This window comes from Gavialis gangeticus, unplaced genomic scaffold, assembly GCF_001723915.1.
Source record: "Gavialis gangeticus isolate Ggan-Ray unplaced genomic scaffold, GavGan_comp1, whole genome shotgun sequence".
NCBI lineage: Eukaryota > Metazoa > Chordata > Crocodylia > Gavialidae > Gavialis > Gavialis gangeticus.
This window is the reverse complement of record NW_017729030.1, coordinates 29,519,163-29,544,318: the sequence shown is the minus strand read 5'-3', so window position 1 is coordinate 29,544,318 and position 25,156 is coordinate 29,519,163. Positions and strand designations below refer to the sequence as shown.

The window sequence follows — 25,156 nt, the reverse complement described above, 5'->3', positions numbered from 1 at the left end:
CCATCATGCTGTCCAGAATGAACAGTGAGAGCACCAGTGGGAGCCACCGGATGAGCAGCTCCCGGACCAGCAGTGTGCAGCAGCAGGAGATACCCCCTGGATAAGCTATGCCTTCGCCCCACACCCCCCTGCCCCAGCTGGGCAGGGGGAGCTTGGGTTGTCCCAATGGTTGCCCCAACCTCTGTTCCAGCCCCTGCCCCAATCCCTCCTTTGCTGCAGGGGCATTGATCTGCCCCCCTCCAGGCCCCTTCCCTGCCCCCTTCCACCACAACAGTCTTACCAGCTGGACACAGCTGTATCGAGCGTTGTAAAGTTGAAACCTGTGTTGGAACCTCAAAGCATGGTATCAATTTATAAAGGTTGTAAGTGCCATTTGTCATGAATTGAAAAGTTGTAAGGCAAGGACTGCCTGTATTAAGAATCAATTTAAGAAATGACAAAATATTTGAAGGAAATTATTCAACATTTCAGAGAAAAACTCTCCTGAGATTCCACAATGGGATTATTGTTTATTACTGAGGCTGAAATGTTGCAGAACAAGTAAATATCATCATCTGAAAGTTCTTAATTAGCTGCACGTGTGTATAGCAAACTTTGACATAAGTCCCAATTTAGAAAGGTCTTGAGTATGCACCTTAGTCCATCACTGTTTTGGAAACTGCTGACACAAATGCTTAACTTTTAATCGTACACTTAAGGCTGCTTACAAAGGTTAAAAACAAACAAAGTACTCTTTACTTTAAACTTGGCATACCCCCGCGCAAGGGCTAGCACATGCCCAGAAGAGATATCATGTTAGTTGGACTTGGGTTGCCCAACATCTGTATTGATTGAGTGGTTCAGTGGCACTTTGCTTTTATCTAGTAGCTGATTGAATCAACTTTAGATAAAAGTACCAAAAAGCCCTGCTGAAGCACACTATCTACAGAAGTTGTAGAGCCGAGTCGAACTAACGTGCTGCCACTTCTGGTAAAGCATGTTTTGTTTTGTTTTTCCATATCTATCAGCAGCCTTAGTGACTTCAGTAAACCGTTAAAGTGTGCTTTGTAGCTTTTCTGAGTAAGGATACTTCTTCTTGTTTGCATTTTGGAACAGCATACACTCTGGCTGTTACCATTTACATTAAATAATGGCTAACAACCATATTCTTTGAAATCCTCTTACTACTGCACTTGATTTTTTACGTTTAGTTTTTCTTGTTAATGACATTTGGTGACATGCAGGGATGAAGTGATGATGAGAAACCAGGAAGACTACAGATGATTTTACTAGTAATATTTGTATGAAGTCTTTTGTGGTCATGCTATGGTCTTTGTTTAATTTGTTCTCTTAAACATTCCCTTAGCAAATGTTTAATTAGCACAGAAATATTGTGGAGGGAAATAATCAGAATAAGGAAGGGAAGATCTACATCCTAACAACTGGCTGAATTGCCTGTTTAAATGTAACTGTTGTGTTTGCACCCCAACCAACCGTTGCTATATTATTTGTAATATTTGTGGAGAAAGACATATTTAGTGTCTGTTGGTAAATATTCTCAAGCCTCTAGGCTGATATTTAGGCAGCATTAGCAGCCAACCTACCTATTTTGAGTATTAAAAATAAATAAACCATCGCATGTGTGTATGAGCTCTCTTAAAATAAGTTAATTGTGTTTTAAGGCATTGCCCAACATTCTCATAACTGAACACCACTGAGCTAGAGCATAGTGTTATGCACAGTCTTAAAATAAATAAATGAAACAATGAAGTCCTGGAGCATTGGCCACACTGTTGTCTCATCCTCCTGACAGAACTCATTAATAAGTCTTACAAACTAAAAATGGTAAGATTACACTGACCTGACATTTGCCATCTATAAATAGGTCTTTCACTTCCTGTTATCTCCAACTCTTCTTCCTGCCCTTTTTACCCTAACCCAGTATAACAAACTACTAGGACTATGTCACTTCCCAAGGTGAAGGTCAGCTCTTGATACATTTTTGACTCCTATATAAAGTTCTCTTGTTAGTATGTGGTCCCAGTTTTAACTTATTTGCAGATTCCCTCAATTATCCCAAATCACTTTCACATGGAGCTGAGGTTAAACTTTATTTCTCTTGGCTTGTCCCTTCTGGAGCAGATACTTCCTCTTCACTTTGAAAGGACAAAGCGATGTTCAGCTGCCTGGGGCTGAGCCCAGCTTTTGATTTATACATTATTTAATTTCCTTTAGAAAATTGGAAGCAGGACTTTTAGGAATGGAAGTCAGTACTTTTCATTTGTTTAAGGATCTTTTAGGGCTAATATAATCATCAGTAGTAGATGTCAGCACGATTAGGGTAACTTAAGGTAAAGCAAAGAAAATTGAATACAAGGGGAAATTCTTTTAATGGAGAGGATGCCAGGACTCATAGCCATCTACAACATCTGTGAGTTATGAATGGTGGCATGAAAAATGAAAACGGAAAATTATCAAATTTTTGAGTGACACGTTTAAGACACCTGTCTCCCCTTACTGCAGTGCAGACTAAGAGGAAAGAGTTTTTCAACCTTTATGTTAAATATGTTAAGTTTGTTTCTTTGGCTAGGGGTGCTTTTTGGAACTTAATTCAACCAGCTAACTAATTTTGCAGAAATTGTTCAGTTAGCATGGAGCTTTTCTTTTGGACTGACACTGCACTCACTTCTACAATTAGGTCCACATATGCCATGAAGCGAGTGCCAAGACTATTTGAAAATTTCTCATGCAGTGTAGTCAGGAAATTAAAAATTAACTCTGGAAAGAACATTATATAATATTTGGCAGTGAAGTTTGAATAATTTGTCCATATAGGGGTGAGAGGTCTTCTCCCCAAAAAGTATTTGTATTGAAATACTGTATTTTCTCACATAAGATGCACCCTGAATATAATACAGACTTTGTTTTTGCAAGGCACAATAAAGAAAAAAAATGTTTTTTCCAGAGTTATAGCTACATAAAGCAGGGACAGAAACTAATCAGCTGACTCACACTCCCTTTCCTTGTTAACTAAAGCTTAAACTTAGCTACTGCTAAAGACTAGTCTCCATGAACAGATCTATTTTTTTTAAGACAGCTGAAGTCTCCTAGTCTGTAAAATAGTTGGAGAGAGACCAGAAGCAGACACCTAAATTGCCCTAAAAAAGGTTAGCTTGATTAGGGGAACATTAAGACCATTAAAAAAAGAGAGATGATCATTAGCACCTCCTTCAGGTGCAAGAGCTTTTGCACTATGGAGCAGGAATCAAAGCAGAGTGCTTCTGTCCCCAGGGAGAAAATCAGCTTCCCCACTTGATACAAGTTGTCCCAATTTTGTGCAGCTGATTTTGGAGGAAAAGGTGTGTGTTGTGTATGAGAAAATGCAGTGCTTCTTCTAGGGGATTTCAAACGATCTAGACCTGACCATAGTATCCAGTTGAGGAGGGACCAATGGCTTACATGTGCCCATACAAGTTTAGTATTAAATGTGGGCATAATTTAATGAATTAGAGCAGCGGTGAGCAAAATGGCGGATCCAGCCAGTGGCTGGACTCCATTTCCTAGCAGCCCCTGTCTGCATCATTCTGGCTGGTCTTCATGGAGGCTGGCCTGAGCAGCGCTGGCATGATGCATGGCTGGGTGGGAAGCTGCAACGGGGCAGGATTTTGCAGCAATCACAGTGCGGGCCTGGGGCAGAGCCAGGGCAGAGCTGTAATCCGCTGCCTGCATGCCCCTGCCCAGGGCACATGGACAGCAGATCACGGCTCTGCCCCGGGTCCAGCCCATGCTATCACCACTGCAAGATCCAGGCACCAGCCTCAGCTTTGGAGCAGCTCCCTGCCCATCTGTGTATCTTGCCAGCACCACTCGGGCCGGCCTCCATGGAGACCCAGGGAGCACAGGGCCATCACAGCCCCACACTGTCATGGCCTGGCTACTTCTGGGGTCTCCATGGAAACTGGCTGGAGCAACACAGGAAAAGGCTTCTAGGAAATGGAGTCTACCATGGGCCCAGTCCAGTCCATGGGCTGGATTTTGCCTACCCCTGAATTAGAGTGAAAGCCCTAGATTATGATTTGCAGTAAGGCAGTTGCAGTATCCCAAATGGTTTGGGGTCTTAGAGGGTTGCATTGTACATGCACATATATTTCTTACTAAAACGTTGATAGTTTCATTGTAAGTATACAACTCGCATACACCTGCTGAATAGAAAATAATGTACATTACAGTATGGATCAGATTTTCTAAATTAGCATGAAACCTGTGCAGTGAGATGCAAGTAGTTAGATCTTCTATGTCCACATAGTCAGTTTCCATAAATTTGTATGTCTGTATTTAAAAGCTTTGGTTTATTGAGCACTACTGGGTCAGTCAGACCAACAAAAACTATGAAATCCCACCTTCACATTGGCAGTTTGTCCTTTCAAGACATTGTCAAACCTTATATGACACAAATTTAACATAAGCACTACAAAGTCTTTGGGAATTGTAGCATTTACTGCAATTTGATATTGGGTGTGAGGGAGGGGGGTTGGGACATTCCCTTATTCTTCTATTACTGAATGATTTAAAAACAAAGGAAACTTAGCACTTACTCTAAAATTCAGTGCATGTACACCATCTGCTATAGACTCCCAGTGCATTGTTTGTAGAAAAGTCCTTTTCTCTCTTTTGTTCATTAATTAGTTAGGAAGTTGTAATAAGGATTATATTCATTTGCACCTGAATCCTACACACACACACATTTACACATGCCCTTAGAGCGGTGTATTGACTCAGAGCAGTATAACTAATCTGCCTTCAATGCCTGACTGGAGAGCAACAGGCCAAGAATACCTACACAGCAGTCTGCACCTTGCTACACCGTCTTCTTCAGGGCCTCCACTCACATTAGAGCACTGAAGATTTGTGTGCTAAAGCAGGGTGGCCAACCTATAGGGCAGTGTTTCTCAACCTGTGGGTTGGGACCCCAAAGTGGCTCACAGAAATATGTCAAAGGGTCCCAAGCTGCAGCAGGGTAGACAGGCAACAGGAAGGCACGTGCCCCTTCCATCAGGGGAAGGGGCGGGGGAGAGCTGCGTGGCTGGGCTGGCAGCGCCGGGGCCGGTGCCTGTGCTTGCAGGGGCAGGGCGGAAAGGAGATGCTGCTTGTGGGGGTGGGAGGGGCTGTGAGCAGCAGATCCAGCCCAGCGCAGGGGAGTGCCACAGGCCTCTCCTCCTCCCTTCAGCCCATGCTGGGGCTAAACTTGCTCTCTTGCCACCTGCATGAACCAAAGCTGATGCAGCTGCTGCGCTCTGGCCTGAGTGGGATGGGAGCAGCTGGAGACCCCTCTAGCAGGGTTGGTGGGGGCAGGCAGGAGGCTGCGGGTTAGGAGTAAAGGACACCAGCATGGCACAGGGGACTGGGGGTTGGAAATTGGCAGGGCCAGGGGGGCATTGGTTGGGACAGGCCATAGATCTTTGCAAATGGGTCCCAGTAGGAAAAAGGTTGAGAACCACTGCTCTAGGGTTTGCGTGACTTCCAGTGGTGACATTCTTTGGAGTCTCACATCTCTTCATTTTTCTCTTTTCTCCTCTCCCCCATCTCTCCTGTCTCCTTTGATATTGCGTTGTCTCACTTTTTGCTCTTTAATCTTGTTATTGGTCCTTACTCAATATAGTTCTACAGCAAATCACCTTCCTCATGGCTTGCTTGCTCGCTGTCTCTCCCTGCCTTTCTCCATCATCTTAGGGCTGCTGTAATCTCTTCAAGTGCTTGTTTATTCCCAGCTGGAGCCAATCCCTGTGATAATATATAATCCTACCCAGGCATGGCTTCTTTAGGCAATAAGGAAGAAAGGGAAATAAATAATACTGTATTTTTCATGTATGTATGTCTGCAAATAAAAAATATGCCTTATGTTTTTGAAAGCAGAATATAGAAAAAAGAGATTTTGGTAGCTCTGTGGCCTAGAGCTGACTTTTTCATGGGGCAGTCCAAAATCATAGAATCATAGAAAATTAGGGTTGGAAGGGACCTTAGGAGATCATCTAGTCCAACCCGCTACTCAAAGCAGGACCATCCCCAACTATATCTTCCCATCCAGTGCTTTGTCTAGCTGCATCTTAAAAACTTCCAAGCATGGAAATTCCACAATCACTCTGAGTGTAACCTGTTCTAATGCTTTAGTACTCTCCTAGTGAGAAAAAAATTCCTAATATCTAACCTAAACTTCCCTTGCTGCAACTTGAAACCATTGTTCCTTGTTCTGTCATCTGCCACCACTGAGAATAGTCCAACTTCATCCTCTTTTGAACCCCCCCCCCTTCAGGTAGTTGAAGACTGCTATCAAATCTGCCCTCGGTCTTCTCTTCTGCAGACTAAATAAGCCCAGTTCCCTCAGCCTCTCTTCAGAAGTCATGTGACCCAGCTGCTGAACCATTTTCATTGCTCTCCACTGGAGTCTCTCCAGTTTGTCCACAATCTTTTTGTAGTGGAGCGCCAAAACTGGACACAGTACTGCAGATGTGGCCTCACCAGTGCAGAATAGAGAGGAATAATTGCTTCCCTTGATCTGCTGGCAACACTCCTGCTTATGCAGTCCTGTATGCTGTTAGCCTTCTTTACAAGAAGGCCACACTGTTGGCTCATATTCAACTTATTGTCCACTGTAACCCCCACGTCATTTTCTGCAGAGCTGCTGCTTAGCCAGTCAGTCCCCAGCCTGTACTGGTGCATGGTAAGAGTAAAAAAAAGAGCAATATAAGGGCCAGATACACTAAGCACCCTATGAGGTTATGTGGCTGCTGGAGGAGCAGTGATAATTCTGGATTTTTTTTTCTTTTGGCAGAAATGCCAAAAACTGCTGCTATTTTGAGAGCAGCTGTGAAAGGGTTAACACTGGACTGCACTCCTCCTGCTTGCTGTCGTGTAGAAAGAAGCTGACAGGCTTTTTTGCAGCATCATGTCTTCATGCTTCTACTTCTCCCTGGTTTGTGGTAAAGAAAATCAAGATTCCCTGATTAAGACACACTCTAGTTTTGGATGGCTGATTTTTGGGGAAAGGCTGTATATGGTATGCCACACATAATACCATGTATGAAAATGTCCACAGGGAAAAACTGAGGACATTAGTAGTTCACAACTACCAAAGAGAAGTATGCATATTAAATGTCTTGTAACACTATCATTTTGCAAGTTCAAGTGCTGTTAGCATTTAAAGTACATAAAAAATCCTAACTGGCATTGGTATAACAGCAGAAATTTTTAGCATGGGCCTGATCTTGGGCTTGGCCATAACAGTGAATCCCTGACTTTTCCAGCTGATATGTAGGGTCCTGAGGAACTCTTATAACCTCCTCAAGCTGTGTATAGAAATAGTTCAAAGTAATACCTTAACCAGATATCCCTAAAATTAAAAGATGTTTAGTAATCTAAGAACAGTTGCCTACTCTGTTTCTTTACTGTCTGAGTGTGTTCTATGTTTCCCTGTTTTATGACTTAAATTCCATCATCTTCACTAACAATTCAAATTACCTTTTAGAATGTCCATGTTCTTATTGGCTTATGACTCATTTCCTATTGTTTTTTCAAGCTAAGCCGCACCCCTTTAACATGCATGTGTATCTGTAAAAATAGTTAAGCAGATGGAGGTAAAGATTTGCGCCTTACAAACTAATTAAATCAGTGATGTATAGCATGAGTTTTCATGAGCCTGATCTCACTTCATCAGATGCGGTGAGTAGTGTATCACAGAGTAGTGTATCAAATAGAGTGATTTGAACAGAGAAGATAGTGGGGAGGGGGCAGTGAAGATGTAAACAGTTAATAAACACATGGGGACAAAAAGGTCACAAAAGCTAATTCAAGTAATGGGATAAAAATCTGTAGTCCCTGTTTAGACCATACTGGGTGCATCTACACATGCAATTTACTGCAGAGTTGACTAATTAGCGCCACAATAAAGTGTCACTGTCTTCAAGTGTGCCAGTATTAGGGCACAGAAAATTAATTAATTAACTGCTGTAAAACAGTACTGTCGGGGACAGTACGATCTTACAGTGTAGTTACGTAATTCACTGAAATGCATGTATAGACGATGACAGGCTGGCTGGGGCACGATTGTGCTAAGGTGTGGGGTCTGCCACTGCACAGGTCCTCATTTAGCACTCTTGGGTGCCAGCCAGCCTCTCTACTGAGCCTGCTGCCAGCCCAGGGCTGCTTTGCCTCACCTTAAACTGCTGCTGTCCCAGGCATACGTGTAGACACTGCACCGGAGCTGATGATTCTGGCTCCAACTGCTCCAGAGTTCATTGCGTCGCATTAATTTCATGTGTCAATACACCCACCCACTTAATACAATACAATCTGAAGATGATGCCTTGTTCTGCAATTTCCTGTTTAAATCAGTTCATAAAAGTTTGCTGCCTTAGAACAGCCACCCTAATGTTAAAGAAGCAATGTCCAGGGAGCTTAAAATATTCTGCCACAGACCTTTTTGTCTTTCTGAAACTGATATCAGATAGGTATTCATCCATTCTTTCATGGATAGATTGTCCTGTCTGTCCAATGTAGGCAGCAGTGGGGCACTGTAAGCAGGTGATTGTGTATATGACATTGGTAGAGGTGCACTTGAATCCAGCCAGCTTTCTATCCACCTTACAGTCCATTTATCCAACTTATACTTCCTCAGCTTACCCGCAAGAATGTTGTGGGAGACAGTATCAAAAGCCTTGCTAAAGTCGAGGTATATTATGTCCGTTGTTTTCCCCAATCGACAGAGCCAGTTATGTCATCATAGAAGGCAATCATTTTGGTCAGGCATGACTTGCCCTTGGTGAATCCATGCTGACTGTTCCAGATCACTTTCTTCTCATCCAAGTGCTTCAAAATGAATTCTTTGAGGACCTGCTCCATGATTTTTCTAGGGACTGAGGTGAGATTGACTGGTCTGTAGTTCCCTGGATCCTCCTTTTTCCTAAACAAGGGCACTATATTTGCCCTTTTCCAGTTGTCTGGGACCTCCCCCAATCATCACATGTTTTCAAAGATAATGGCCTGCGGCTCTGTGATCACATCAGTCAACTCCCAAATACCTTCTGGGGGTATTGTAACAGTAGAAATCCCTGTACATCTCAGTTGGTGGGATCAGAGCAGATACAGTTGTGATTTAGAGCTTGGCTGTAAGCAATGGATTTAGTAGGGTGCTTAGGATGGAAGCTGGTGGCATGAAAGTAGCTGTGGCAATTGGTGGGTTTCTAATACAATGTGATGGTGAAGTTCGCTTGTGTTGTTTGTCTTATGGCTTTCTGAATAGCCAAGATGGCAGGCAGCCATGGTCCCTATTCCAAAAAATAGCTCACCTCAGTAGATCAAAACTGAATAAAAACCTCGGCCTTCTGGAAGCTATCTAGGTGTTCAAATAGAAGAAGAGAGTTTGGTTATCTACAGACTTTCCTGTCTTCTTTTTACTGCTGGAACCACACACAGAAATTCAGACCATTAGAAGCATTATAATGGTGTGTGTGACTCAGAGGCATGAAGAACACTGATTCATGACCTTGAGCTCCACAATTTAAAAAGGATGTGGAGAAGCTTGAGAGGGTCCAGAGGAGAGCCATGCGCATGATCAGAGGACAGGAAAACAGACCTTATGATGAGAAGCTGAGAGCCATGGGACTCTTCAGCCTGGAAAAGCGCAGGCTCAGGGGGGACCTGGTGGCTGCCTATAAGTACATAAGGGGTGTGCATCAGGATCTGGGGGAAACGTCTGTTCACCAGAGCGCCCCAAGGGATGACAAGATCAAACGGTCACAAACTCTTCCAAGACTGTTTCAGGCTGGACATAAGGAAGAACGTCTTTACTGCCCAAGCCCCCAAGACCTGGAACAGACTGCCTCCAGAGGTGGTGCAAGCACCTACTCTGGACTCCTTTAAGAGACATTTGGATGTTTATGGGATCCTTTGACCCTAGCTGACTTCCTGACCCTGGGGCAGGGGGCTGGACTCACTTACCTTCTGAGGTCCCTTCCAGCCCGAATGTCTATGAAATCTACGAAAGCAATGTTTCCTACCCAGTAAAGGAGGGTTTCTTTTCCTCTCATGAAGAGTTTGGGAATGGAGTGCTTTTCATCAAAACAGGGAAACGCAGACTTTATTTTGACAGGAGCCAAAAAGACTTTTGTTTCTTCTAAAAAAGAGTTATCAAACAGAGAGAATTGAGGCCCAACTGAATAGATATCCGGAAGCTGCAAAATATCCTCTCTTCCCATGCTAGATATGGTATCTTCTCACTATATCACCTGATATCATGTAAAGGAAGACATGCTACTGAGAAGACAACAGCCTTAAGCAGCTGCTTAATGCCTACACTGTAATGCCTTTCATAAGGCAGCAGCTGCAAAGGCTGTTTTTTTTCTAGATAGAGCTCTATGATAGCATTGCCTACAGCTAATGACATGTTCTCCAAGGGTGTGTACGTAAGTTACATTTTACATGCAATGAGGCCACTGAAAGTGCTCTGTAGCCGTAACACAACAAATGTTCATGACTGCAGCACACTTTTAAATGGCTGATCATGCAAAAATTTAACCATTGTCTGATGTAGTATTAGACAGGGGTACTCTAGTGCAGAGTGCCTTAGGGAACCTGTGTATAGGTTCCTTGAAAGAGTTATTTTGGGGTGATTCCACCCACATCCCATGTGACTTTGTAGGGCTGGGCTGGTGCTCTCAGGGTGCTCTCATGGGCCTTGGTGGAAGCTTGTATGGCAGATGGGCTCTGTTCCTTCTGCTGTACAAGGCTATTGACAATGGCAGGGGGAAGGGAGCACCCCCACCCCACCATGCAGGCCTGACCTCTGCCCTAAAACCCCAGAAGGGATGGTTGGGGTGGGCCATGGAGCAGGGAGCTCCCTCCCCTCTCCCCCAGCTGCCTATGACAGGTGCCAGCTGGCAGCAGGGCAGGTTGGGGAGAGGGGGAGTTCAGCGGCCTCTTGGGAGGCTGCTGGAGTGCCCCCACCTCAGGCAGGCTCTGAGCCCTCCCCCTCACCCAACATGGAAATGCATGTTAGGTTCAATGGGGGCTCTAAATCATGGCACTTTGTGTAAAGCGCCATAGTTAAAGTGCCTCCCCGTCAGGTTGCCTAAACTTCTGTACACAACCCAAGTCTTGGAAAAAAATGAATTGCATAATTCAGTTCATCTTGCTGGGGGCATTCAGCAAACTAATGTTGGCTCCCTGCACACATCCTCAGGAGTAACACTGTGCTGTATGTGAGAACACTCTAGGATGTTAATTGCATTTAATTAAAATGTGCATTTTTATGTCCATATATGTTCATAGTCTTTCTCTCTTTTTTTTTCCCTAAGAAAACAAGCTATACTTTCTCCTTGCAAAAATTAAATCATTTTCAAGGTAACTAGAAATGTAGCTTAATCATATATGGAAACATGTATGATTTTTTTTCTTAAGTTTCACAAATATAGCTGAAACTAGAAGTTGGCAGAGAAAGCTGTTTAAAAATATTTTGTCCCAGCATGTAAAAACTCGTTTTGTTACAGAATTCTTTTGTGAAAGGCGCAGCTATGACATGTCTCTGCCAGAGTGATGGGATCCATATCAACTTAGTTTTGGAAAATAAGCTGCATTTTGGGCTTGTAGTTACAAATGTTACATTGGAATTTATATGTTTAATATATTGCTTGGAAAGATACCCTGTCTAGTAATTTTTTAAAGACTGAAAAAGTAAAGCTTCCAGCCACATTCAAAATGTCCTTTGTCTATTTAAATGTGCTAGAATCCTTCAAGAGATGTAATATTAAAGTGGTACATCTGAAGCATAGTTTCCCCTGTTAAGAGTGGCACTGTGACGGTTGCAGCCTTCCAGCTTTTGTGTCTTCTCTGCACCATGATGTATACAGGTATGAGTCTAGCTCCACATGGGCTAATTTACCCAGCTTCCATGGTTATCTAGTGTCCAGTACACAAGCCAGCCTGTTTGGAGCCCTATATTGTGCAGTCTGGACCTGCCACATCACTGCCATGACTTCAGAGTGAAATGAGACTGCCATAGGCATGGAACTGCAGGTGGCACTATCCTTGTTAGACCGTATGTCTAGAAGGTGTGATTAGTTTGAAAGATCCTTTGAAGCATGCTAAGATCCTATCTCAAATACACATACCATCTAGATGAGTTTTTTTTCAAACTGTGTTCTATGGTGCCCTGGGGTTCTGTGATAGGTCACCGGGGGTTCTGCAAAGATATTGGGGGTAATGGCAGAGCAGGCTGACAAATGGTGTGCCACTATTGCCATGCTGGCTCGCCTGTCTCCACACCAGCTCACATGGCCCACAGAGCTAACAGTAGGGATTCTGTGGCAGAAGAAATTGTATGAAAGGATTCCATGACTTTAAGAAGTTTGAAAACCACTGTTTTATATAGACAAACAAACAAGCTAGTTGTATTGGTTTTGAATTTATGCTTTGGGATATCTACCTCAAGCAGGGCACCTTGTTTTCTATTCTGGGATTTTATTTTATCTGCTCTTTCATGCCCAACAGCCATAATTAAAGTTTTTCTATTCTGTGCCAATTTTATGTAAAATATCTGTAGGGATATTAGTTCAATTATGCAAGGGCAAAAAAAATGGCAGATGAACTTCACTGTAAACAAGTGTAAGGTAACGCACATAAAGAAAAATCTCCACTATATATGCACAGTGTTGGATTCTGAACTATCTTTTACAACTCAGGAAAGAGACTTTGAAGTCATTGTGGATACTTCTTTAAAAGCATCAGCTCAATGTGCAGCAAAAACCAAAAAAAGCCAATAAAATGTTGGGCATCATTAAAAAGGGAATTGAAAACAAAATGGAGAATATCATCATGCCATTTTACAAATCTGTGGTGCTCCCACATCTAGAATACTGTATGCAGTTCTGGTCTCCATATCTCCAAAATAATTTAGTTAGAATTGGAAAAGGTACAGAGAAGAGCAACCAGAATGATCAGGGGTATGGAGCTGTTGCCATACCAGAACAGACTAAAAAGGCTAGGACCCTAGCTTGGGAAGGAAAAGGCTAAAGGGGGGTTATGAGAGCGAGGTCTATAAAATCATGAAGGGTGTGGACCAAGTGAACAAAACTGTTGTTTACCAAGTCCCAGAAGACTAGAACAAGGGGCATTTTCTGAAATTACTAGATGATGGATTTCAAACTAACAAGAGGAAGTACTTTTTATGCAATGTGTAGTTAACTTGTGGAATTTATTGCCACGAGAGGTGGTGGAGGCAGATAGAGCCAGGTTCAAAAAGGGCCTAGATAGATTCATGGATGATAGGTATATTAATAACTATTGAACAGAACAGTTGGAGATGTTTCCTCTGGCATCTCTAAATCAAAACCTGTGAATGCCAGGGAGGGTAATGAAGAGGGGATAGGTCACTTTACATCTATCCATTTCCATGCTAAAAGCCACTATTCCATGCACTTCTGCCACTACTGGAGACAGGATAATAGGCTCGATGGACCATTGGCCTTGAGCCAGTATGACATTTCTCATGTACTTACGTTATTAAGTTTCTTCAGTTCGCTTTTATAACAAACTCTGTCAGAACCTGTGTCTGGCTAACAGGAACTGGTTGGACAATCTTCTGGATGATAGAGAATATACATAAATTGCATTGTGAGCCGTCCTCTTATGATATCAGGAAGTCCTCCTAAATAATGAATTGTAAGGTTTACTGTTCCTTACAAGCCTGTTTTTTAAAAATGAGTATTCTTTGCTATGGCTTTTATTGAACCTTTTTGTTTTTACCAGCAAAATAGAAAGTTTTATCCCATTTTATATAGATAATATTTTATTAAAATATTATTATAGAATGATGTGTATACATGAACAGAAAGATTGCACATCTCAAGATCACAATGGTGAATTTAGGGTCATATATGCATTGAGTATGCATTTTCACTTGAATGAAATTAATGACATTCTAAAAGTATAAAATAATTTAAAACCCAGGGAGAACTTTCTGTCTGAACTGCAAGAGTGGTCCTCTTTAATACAGTTTCTCAGTAATACACAATCCTTTATCTATTAATCCTCCATCACTCTTGTGAGTTAAAGTACTGAAAAATAGGTATTACAGGTTCACTAAATATATATTTACCTTGTTTAGCATGCAGGCATTCACTGACTCAGAGGTTAAAGCAATGGAAACTGTGTAAGAGTCTGATGAATCAATACAAAGATTCTGTATAGAAAGTACAATATAATGCAAAGTGAGTACCATATTTACAGTGGCAGACCCTGTTTATAAGATAAGTCTGCAGTAATTAGATTCTATCTATGGAAAATTTATAAATTTGTTATAATTTTCCAGATATAGAATCTAAATATTAGAGTTTTGCCTTGAATCTGTTCCCCTCCCACTGTTACAACAAGGAAAATAAATCTGGGGTGCCAAGTAGCCCCTTAGCCCTCTGCCCCAATAATTTCTCTCCCCCACAGCCCCTCCCCCACCTTACTGTCAGACTGTGGACTGTCTCCTTGGGTACGTAGAAGTAAGGAGCATATTTGAAAAGCTGACCTTGACCATGATGCTCCACATCACTGCCAGATTGCTCTGGGACTTTTCACCAACTGGGCAGGACTGGACTATGAATGTCCTAGTTTGCCCAGGATATATGGTCACGCTATCCATAAGTGTACTTTTAAGTGGCACCTAATTATATATAGTACAAACTATGCTGTGATATTAGTTCAAAGCCAAAAGACACATTATTTACTGCATAGTTCATTGGGTTGGACCCCACCAGAGTCAACAGCATTTCAAGCCATGATGACCCCAAAGCTCAGCCCTGCTCAGTATGTGTGAGATTTCCTCTGGATATCCCCAACAAAGGATCCGTGTGCTAATTAGTCCTCCACTTGTGACTGGAATCGGGTGTTCTTGTCATGAGTCCTGGGATCCTCCAAAAATGCATATGCAGATGAGTCATTGGGGCATCCTGGTCCAGCTTAGCCTTGTGGAGGAGGGGGGCTGAGCCACACTAATCATATACTACAGGCTGAGAGAGAAGCTGACAGAGAGATTTTGAGTGAACTGTTTGGGGCCCTGTTTGGTGATATTTGCCAGACATTTAAGACTGGGGAAGGAACTGAAATCATTCGAAATGACAAATAATGTAGGAGTGAAGAGGAAGTCGAAATGTATGCAATATAGTGGCTCACCATGACTTGGAAAAGGGTCAGGTCTTAATGGGACTGTGTTTAATGGGCAGTACTATATGTCTTATTCAGATAGATTGCATTAACTTATCTCTGTGGTAGGTTCCCATCAATAAGTTTGTCCAGGGTTTTATAGTCGTGCTCAGTGCTGGCTGTATCTAATCATATTTGTTTTCCATTACTGAGCACATGCTGTTTTTAGTAGCAGTTCAAAGATAGTGTATTTAATGTGGTTTCCTTGTATGCAAATGTAATGGTTTCTTCCCCAAGCTGGCAGGGGCACCTCGTCTTGGATTCAAGTAAATCTGGTATATTTTATTTACTCATTGCATTTGTAATTCATTCTTTTCTTGCAACAATTACCAAAAAAGTATAACCTCTTAAAATGAAACACATCACTGAATTCAACATCACAAAAAGACTAAAGCTTCCGTAAGAAAAAGGATTTGGTGTGTTTTCTAGATGACGTTTCTGTTTTCATAGCAGTAGAAACAGTTCTCATGATTGTCAGTTATTCCATAGTTTTTGGAATTTTGTTTTTTGGAAAATATTGCAATAGGCTGATAATCCAAGAAAAGAAAACAGCCATTAGATATCATCACTAAGGGATTTTTGCAGACAAATTGGAATAATTAGAATTAAGATACCAACAGTCAATTTTTAAACACATATTCAAACTACCAATTCTAACTACTTAGAAACACTGTGATTCCACCAGGTTTTAAGGAAAATTAAGTTGTCTTGGTATCTTAAGTTGTCTTGATAAACTTTGTAACACATTTTTGTATCACAAAACTCATACTTAAGGATACTTAGGTATTTCAGGCTTCTCACTCAGCTGACTGCCTATGTCAGTATTAGGCCACTCTCCATATACATACTTTTATCTTTTGTGCTTGTTAGTCAATCTGCTGATCCAGATTCTAATTTTTAAGAGGCTTCTATTCATGGAGCCACATTCTGAATCCCTTATTCTGTCTGAGTCTCTTATCGTTTACTCTGATGTTACCTGGGGTACCGCTGTTGACTTCAGTGGAATTACTTCTGGCCTATGTAAGCATAAAAGAGAAGAGAATCAGGCAGTCTGATTTTGATAGGAGTTCGCCTAAATAAAAACAGACATCATGGCCCTCAGACTTAGGCCCTTGAGTTATTCATGCCTTTTTAAAATGCTGTGTATATGTCTTTTCACTTTCTTGAACACTGAGTGGGAAAGTTGGCTCTCCAGTCCCATACATAATCTTTCTTTTAGGGTGTCTGGCAGGCACACACCACATGAACACAACCTTCCAGGTAGTCTTCATCCAAGAAGCACTGCAATTTGCACTATTCACAAACCACAGGATACCATTCTGTTTTATGTTTCAAATCCCTTTCACATACAATCCCTTACAACATCTGCTTGGGAGGAGGGGTGAGATGGAGGGACAAGCTAAAAAGGAAGGGAATAGGAAAATGAAACACAATGTAGAGCCAGCCAATCAGTCTGCCAGTTAGTCCACATACAATCAGCACCAGCTGCAGCCCAATTAAACTCAATATTCACAGGTGTTTCCAACAGACTGTATGTTAACAAAACCACTTTCTTGAAAATACCTAAGACTTTAACACAGAAGCTCATTTCTTTTTAGGATTCTTTAAAGCCGTTTAGAGCACTTTAAATACAAAGAAGCTGAAAAGGAGTTACAGCCCACTGGAAAGAGCTGGTGCTTAATGCCAAAATAGATGAGAGTCAGCCAAGTTGAATCAGCCAGTGTAACCATTGGTCTAGTAGAGATGGGTTATCCTGCATGCTGTTTATTCAGGAAACAGTCACCAGTGCTGGGCATTTTTATTGTTTTCTTAGTGTTAGATCTCTCTTTTCTAATATCCATCAGATTTATAACATGACTGTGAGCTTCTGTCTGGCTCTACCAGTTACAAATCACTGTGTTGTGTTTCCATTCAGGTGGCAAGCTACAGTTTTTCTCTTCTGGAGTCATTGCATGACTTCAGTTTGTGTAATAAAAATTCTAAATTGTTATTTTTGGTTTTTGTTTATGTGGTGATTTGTTTGTTTTTAGTTACCTGCTGAGATTTTTTTATTACCGTACCAAGTTGGTAAGGAAGCATGTTACTTCCCACTGTGCCCCATTTCAGATCCTTTGTTAGCATCTTGCCTTTGTAGAATATGTCTTATTAATAAAGTTAGAAAATAATTTCATGCTAAAAAGTGAATCAAACACAGAATATTTTAAAGAACATTCTTTATCATTCCATTTAGAAAAAGAATTAGTATCATGTTTAAATATTTGCTTTAATTTTACTTTATTAAAGCACTAATAAAAAAAACCTGTGTGTTTAAATATGGCTCAAATGGGATTAACAGCATTCAGCTACCCCAGGGCTGTTAATCCCCAGACTATGTCCTGTATACCTCGTCTGTTATTACTTAATTATATGTTACCTGTTCTGTTGGTGTTTGATTAATCACTTTGTTGCTTCTGACTTTCATAAATATGTTAATTATTATTTTACCAGTCAGTGCTGCCAATCTATGTATCATGCTGAAATCAAAACTAAATAAACTTCAGTCACAATTTAACCTTTCAGATGATGGAATAATATTATTCTTCAGAGCATACAGAAATCCAAGACACTTGGCTCTTTTCCTTTTTTGTACTTAAAGATCAGATAATTGGATTTCCTAAGGTTCAGTGGTCAAGACATTTCACATCATGGGAAACTATTTCCCCTCCCAAGACTTCAATTGTCTTATGTAATCCATTTATTGCTTTTCTCTGATCTTGCTGCTGCTGAAAGGATATATACTTGCACTCGCATACCTTAAATAGTTATTTTCAGTCAGTTGGGGATAGTGTGATGTCACTGGATTACCTTTCCATACCACTTGGTTATTTTCTAACTTTGCTGCATGCCTGTATTTGATGTCTCTGTGAACAAAAGAATATTTGAAAACTGAAAGAGAAAAACCTACCCAGCCTCTTATTGCCAGTGCAAAAATGACCACTGCTTGGTTATATACCTCAGTATGATTTAGAAGCTTTGTGAAACCCAAGATCTAATGGCTATTCTCTTTAACAATATTCATTTATAATTAGATTTAGCCTGGAAATGTATGTGGCTACATAGAGCACTTGCATTCAGCTGTCAACTCATGAGCCAGTACATTGGTGGGTAGTGGTAGAATCCATGCCTACCAAGCAAGAAGACCTTTGAATCCTGGTTAAATTTGAGGTAAAATGAGATAATCGTGATGGGCCCATCTGGCTTTGAGTCTGTAAATCATTAAGAGAAATGATCTGGTTTCTGTCTCCATTTGGTAAGATTCAGGGTACGATGACTAAGAGTTTGGCAGAAATCTACCTAATAATTCCTTTTCCTTAGAAAGTTAAGGAGTGCCTTTCATATACTATAGATAGTGGGAAATGGGCCAGATGATTTTTCCCCCCTGAAAAATTGGCACAGTATTTCAAATGCATGTTCTTTGGCCTAAAGTTATTTAAGATTACTTGTCACTTTCCAGTCAAATCCTTTTGTGTCCTTGAGGAACATATTTAAGTGAATTTCCATAAAATGATACAAAGATGCAGGTAATAGCTCCTAGTTTTAAACAACAGTAGGAGATTCAAGATCCCCTGTTCTTTTGCAGTCCCCTGGAAGTCTGTTTGCATTTCCAGTCAGTACATTTATTGGCTGCTCATGATGCCACAGAAAAGGGAAAGTCCTGTTCTGGCTCACACTAGGTGTGTCTACATGTGCTATTAATGCAGTTGAATAAACTCTAGTACAGTTCGCACTGAAGTTTTTTGCTCCTGGGTGCCATGTTTATGTGTGTGCATGGGATCACAGTATGTTGAGCTGGGTCAGGGCAGCCCTGGCTGACAGGAGGTCCAAGGGGACCTGCCAGCCCAGGGCTGCTCCTACCCAGCTCAGTGTGCTGCAGAGGGGCTGGCTGGGGCAAGAAGGTGTTTCACTGTGGAGCTAGCCAGCAGATAGCCCCCCGCACTGAAGCACCCTCGTGCCCCAACCAGCCTCATCAGTGTCTACACGTGCATTGCAGAACACTATATAATGCCTATGGCACCATTTATTAGTTTGCTGTCGCCTAATAGGACCATGTGTAGATGTTGAGACAATTGTGGAGCTAATTAGTCAGCTCCACAATTAATGTGTCATGTGTCATTACCTTTTTTCTTCCTTTGAGGATCACGGAAAGAGTGAACAAGAAGGGTATAGACATCTCTTTTTCTGTGTATAACTGAACTTTCCGTCAATGGCTCTATCTGCCATTTCTGTATCTGAAAGCCTAGCTCAAGTAGTTTAACTTAGGAAGACTTTACCATTAATAGGAAACAAATGCAACATTTCATTACTTCCTAACTGAAGCCCAAATTTCTGTCTTCCACAAAAATCCTGACCAAAGGCTTCAGGCAGTACTCTTATGTGAAATCAGTAACTTTCCATGGATAATAAAGCTTCATATGAAAATAACTGATAATTTGCATTCATCTCTAGGAAGATTTTGTAAGTTATTATTCTTTGGGATAAGAGTTAGATAGCAGAGTGTTGCTTTGGGATAGTGTGTGTGTAATTTTTTGACTCAGTGGATTTGATATGACTTTAATTAGTAATGGCCCATATCTCAGGTTCATCTCCGGATTTTTCTAAAAAGTAGCTTAGACTTAGATCACGTACAGATTTTGAATGTCTCCTGGGAGAGTCACTGCTCTCCCAGGAGAAACCACAAGTGTGCAGATGTTCAGGAATTTTGGTCCCAGTCTCATTCAATCTTAGTATCTGTATTTCTTCTGGCATCATTTTCACCATTTCTGAGGAATCCTGAAATTGGCAAGAAATGACTTCTGCATAAGCAACTTCATGGGTCCACTTATTTCATATTATTGTGCTAGGCTTTCATGAGTGATGCAGATAAACATGCTATTCCAAGTTCTTTTTCTTGGTGCTTAAGCAGGTTTTTTAATCTAATAAAAAACGTGTGTTGATTTTTAGTTTTGACTATGGAAGGTTCTGGGTGGTGATACAACTATATAAGCAGCAGGAAGGTTTTTTTTTTTTAGATTTAGTCTCCAATTATATTTCTTGGTACAAAGTGGCTGCCTGGGAACCAGGTATTAGTAATGGGCTGAAATTCATGATGGAAGGAATCATTTTGCCTGCTGTTTGACCAACTCTGCTTCACGCCTGATGTGTCTATGAAAACTGTAGAAGATACACTTGGGATGTAACCAGCTTCTGTCAGCAGCTTTCTCCCCCCCAGAAGCTGACTTGCAGGACCCCAGGACTGTGTTGCTGCTCAGCAGAAAGGGATCACTGATGTCAAAATGGGAAGTGGTGGAAGAAGAGCCATGGGAAAGAAGTGCAATAAAATAATGAATGCTTTTGTGGGCCAGATTTCACAAGGTGGATGTGGGGAAAACATTGATTTCCCCACATCCTGAGCACATTGATTTTCACAATGTTGTGCTGGTATTTCTTTCAGGTGGGGAGAAAAACTTGCTTTCCCACTCAGGAATCTCCCAGCAGCTCCCCAAATGTAGACAAGTTGTTTCCACAAAGCATGGATAGGTAGCCTGTTAAAGAACTACTCATTTCCTGGTCCATGATGGGATTTTCTGTCCCTTTTTCTTTTCAATTTACTACTCTAAACTATCTGGCCTGATTTTTAGGCAAAATTACATTTTAAAAATCTAATACTGAATCTCCAATGAAACAACTGCTGTGAAATGTTATAAATATATCTGTCTAAACAATACAGTTGGGCAAACAATACAAGCACATTAGTGTCTAACTAGTTTAGTCCCAAATTAGTTTGTTACCTTTAGTCAGGTATCTTTTGTGGCCATTTTCTACAATTGTAACTAGAATGTCTACAATTCTCTACAAATGCAACTAACCAAAACACTTGTGGGCTGAGGGAAAATCTGTTTATATACCTAAATAATCAGAATTTTTCCCCAAGTTTCCTTTCCTAAGCTTCCACTTCAGAAATCTGATATTGTCAGTCAACAGTTAGATGGGAAACTGTGCCATGTAACTAGTGACTAATTGAACATTGATAAACAGGGAGCAAGAAATAAAGTACAGTATTAGCATATTAGAGTATTTTAATTTTAAGTAGTAAAAAGGTCAGGTTTTGACTGCAACCAAGAAAAGAGGCAAATTTCATCAAATTATTTTGGCAGAATAATTTACACATCTCTATTAGCACCTCAAATACACCAGAAAATTTAATCGGCTGTATCATTTTACTGGTATTTGTTTGTGTTTGGTAATTTCCAGTTTAGTGGAGCCTTCTGAGAATGTTCCTAAGAACAAAACTAGAAACAAAGGATGGCTTTCAGAGGTTAATTATGGTTACTGTTTCTGATATTCTTGGCAAGAACATACCGGCAACATAAAAACCATTAAAAGCATTTGCAGATGGGCCAGTTCTTCTAAAGTGTATTTCTGTATGAGTGAAACAGAGGGAGATAAGGTTAGTAATAGCTTTTGCTTCCTCTTCTCTGAAGTCTTATTACATGTACCAGTCTGGTGCGCCTCGTCACTCTACTGTTTTTCTTAACAGTAAAAATATACAGTCTATTAGCCACTGGATTACTGGTGTTCCAGTGATACTCTGTTTCAGTAGCTCTGATGTTCCAGATAATTAATAGGTTGTCTAGATAGAACTTACTAATAAAAAACTATTTTCTCAGGTTTTTTTTATGGCAAACATGAAACAGCATTGGAAAACACGTGATCGGTGTGAACAAATGAGTTTTTCCACTTAGTACCATGAAAAATATACTGTTTACGATGTACATGAGATGAAATGAGCCTGAGGTTCAAAGATACTTTCATTAGCTTCTAGAATTAGGTTATACTTATGACCATAAGGAGTTGGTACACCAAATCTCAGCAATCCTTTAACAGTTTATTGTCTTTGAGGTACTGAAATCCATTAAAATGCATAACAGCAGTGTTTCGTTTCCCTGCTCATTAGAGCAGCACAAAACTAATAGTAATATTGTTGTAACTTGACAAAGCCATCTAAATCCATGCATGTTTTCTTGTGAAAGCTTCCTAAACATGCTGCTAAATCCTCTAAAAAGCTACTAAATGGCTTTGGCAACCATTAGCACAGCATAAGCAGTGGAACTCTTTTCAGTAAGTGAACAAACAGAGAAAATATGCTGAATGGCTGGACAAATGTGTTTCAGCTGGCTCTTTCATTTACAGATACAAGGGAGCAGTCAATATCAATCACTGTTTTCCCTGTTGCACTGGAAATCACAATATCTCTTTTCATTCCACAAGCTCTTTTCACCACAGTAATGTCTTTAGAATGACACTGGCATCAGTCTGTTTCCGCTGTCTGAAGTCCAGAGAGCTTAAAAACACATTTCAGGGTATGAGACCTTAACCCTCTTCCCTTTCTACACACCCCTCTCCTCCTAACTTTCCTCTTTGAATTAACTGGTTTTTCTCTCCCAGCATAGGATTTAAGGAGGAAAGCAGTCACAAGACCTGGGAATATCTGTTCTTGTGTTTTAGGGACAGCGATATTTGTCAGATTGGTTGTGCCTACGTATTGGAATTTTCACTTCTCATCTGTTGCAGAGAGTTGAAAAACACAAGGCTAGCATGACAACCAAAAGTAACTGTAATACTGTAAATAAACTGCAGCGTTCTTGAATCTAAATTTGATCAACAGGCTCACTTTTAGATCTTTTGAGCACCTATAAGTCACACTAATTTCAAAAGAAAGGGAGTTACTAAGCTTACACAGGAAATCAGGCTGTTGGCATACACACATGTTCTTTAGTGGCAACGTAACTTAAAAATTATTATATATAAATGATTTTTTTGTCTTTATTTGCAGATAACAGCAGTCTGTAGAGAAGCAGCCCTCCTAGCACTTCAGGAAGATATCCAAGCGAAATGTATTATGAGAAAACATTTTCAGCAAGCATTGACTATTGTGAGGCCTAGAATTCCTGATTCACTTATACAGTTTTATTCAAACTATCACCAGGAGAGTGGACTGCATGCACTCTGAGAAGTGAATACATATATGCGCGGACCCATTATGTACATCTTTGTAAAGTTCTTGTGAGCCAAAGAAGTTCTTATTGTGAATGCAATGAAGTCTAAGGCAAAAGCTTCATAATAATTTTTTTTGTGGTGACTGGGTATTATATGAGCTCAGTGTGTACTGGTAACTTTACAATAAAATAGCATAATTGGAATTGCTGTAATTCAGACTGTTCCTTGCACTAGCTTTGTCTAAAAAGAAATGATGTCAGAATTAAAAATCATGACAACGTTCCTAATTTTTAGGCTGATCCTTGATCTTCTGGACAAGTTTTGCAATAGTAACAAGTGTGCCTACATTCTTAATGTTTGTGTGTCTGGATGTCAGTTTCATGCCAAGGAACATCACATTGCTGACAAGAAAGGCACAGAGCTTGGGAGTGGCACGAATACATGCTGAAAATTATACTGAAATCTTTTGACTTATGACACCGCAAAAAGTTGCCAAACAGGCCTGCCAGACATTCAAGCGTTCCGAGAAAAAGTTAAGGTGTCTTGATTGATTACAGTGCACGGTTTAACTTCAGTCTCAGATACCTCCTATACAAGCAGTATAAGATCAAAATAGAAATTATAGGGACAGATTTTAGAAGCACAGCACTAGGTCTCTAATGAAGACTGGGGGAAAAGGATTACTTTTAATTCTTGGTTACTTTAGAATCAATTCTAGGAATATGTGAATTAATTTGTAGTTGAAGAATGAATATAGTACCTTGTTGATTAGGCAAAAGGTACTTTATGAATCAATGCATTTTCCTATATTTGTTGTTTTTTCATACACAGGATTATTTATCTTACCAAATACTCTTTTTATCTATAGAGGATATATTGTAAAATAAGATGTAAAAGGAGCTTTAGAGAGAGAGTCATTATTTCTTGATATGGAGCAAATGATTAAATCATCAAAGAATATGCATTTAAACTTTACCTCTAAAAATTAGCTTTGGAAATTCATAAGAAAATGTAATGAATAAGGTTATGTGCTGTAATTGACCACAAATATTGTGGAGACAGATACAGATTTAAAAATTATTTCTTCTCTATTTTGATTATTGAAACCACTTTGCATTTCTTTTTAGACATTGAAACCACTTTGGATTTCTTCTTAGACATGTATTCTCGTATCCAGTTGCAAAAACTGACCAAGCAGCACTAGCTGAAGATTTTTTTCCCCTGGCTATGGAAAGAAAAGATATTGTATACCGGATATGATGCTACAGAGGCAGAATAATCAAAATCAACGATAAATTTAAAAAGTCATATGTGGCTATGACTTAATTTTAGTTAGTAATTGCACAATTTCCTAATGTTTTTTTCAGTGAAATGGAAGATCTCTCAGGGTTGAAACATTAGCTAAATTGTGCTGTTACCTGTTGATATAATCAAGTAAAGGGACCCTGAGCCAGGTGTACTACCTGCAGTTATTTTTACCTTTTTTTTTTTTTTAAATAAAATGGCAGTACTTCCAGTTGATGTTATTCCTTCAAAGCAGTGGTTCTCAGCCTTTTTGGATTCAGTGTGCCCCTCTGAAAACGCCCAGTCTTGTTTTGCTCACATTTTTTACTTTACAAAATACTAGAGCAATTTTCTGTTGCATAGAACACAGATGGACCACAACTGGTCAGGATGCATTTAACACTATGGATTCCTGTTTGAAATCTCTGGGTTTATCTTGTGAATCATGTTTGCAAACCTAACAGTACTAACACCCCCTGTTGGGGGAGGGGTCATTAATCCTTAACACTGTAAACAAACACTGTTGACAAACGTGATCACCTTTACAGACGCTCTACATGCTGATCTTGAGGAGAAATAAGTAATTATTGTTGTTTGGGATGTGCTTTGATACCATAGTAAAAGGCATCAATATGGA

The 25,156-nt window shown here is 40.4% G+C and overlaps 1 protein-coding gene across 1 annotated transcript in view; it reads left to right on the top strand.

Annotated features, from left to right (window-relative positions):
- SPATA5 (spermatogenesis associated 5) overlaps positions 1 to 23,438 on the top strand; it is a 395,498-nt gene extending 372,060 nt beyond the window's left edge. Inside the window, exon 16 of the mRNA XM_019522055.1 lies at positions 23,072 to 23,438. Within this exon, the coding sequence (XP_019377600.1) occupies positions 23,072 to 23,248 (177 nt within the window). The 3' untranslated portion in view covers positions 23,249 to 23,438. The remainder of the gene's footprint in view (positions 1 to 23,071) is intronic.
- The last annotated feature ends 1,718 nt before the right edge of the window (positions 23,439 to 25,156 follow it).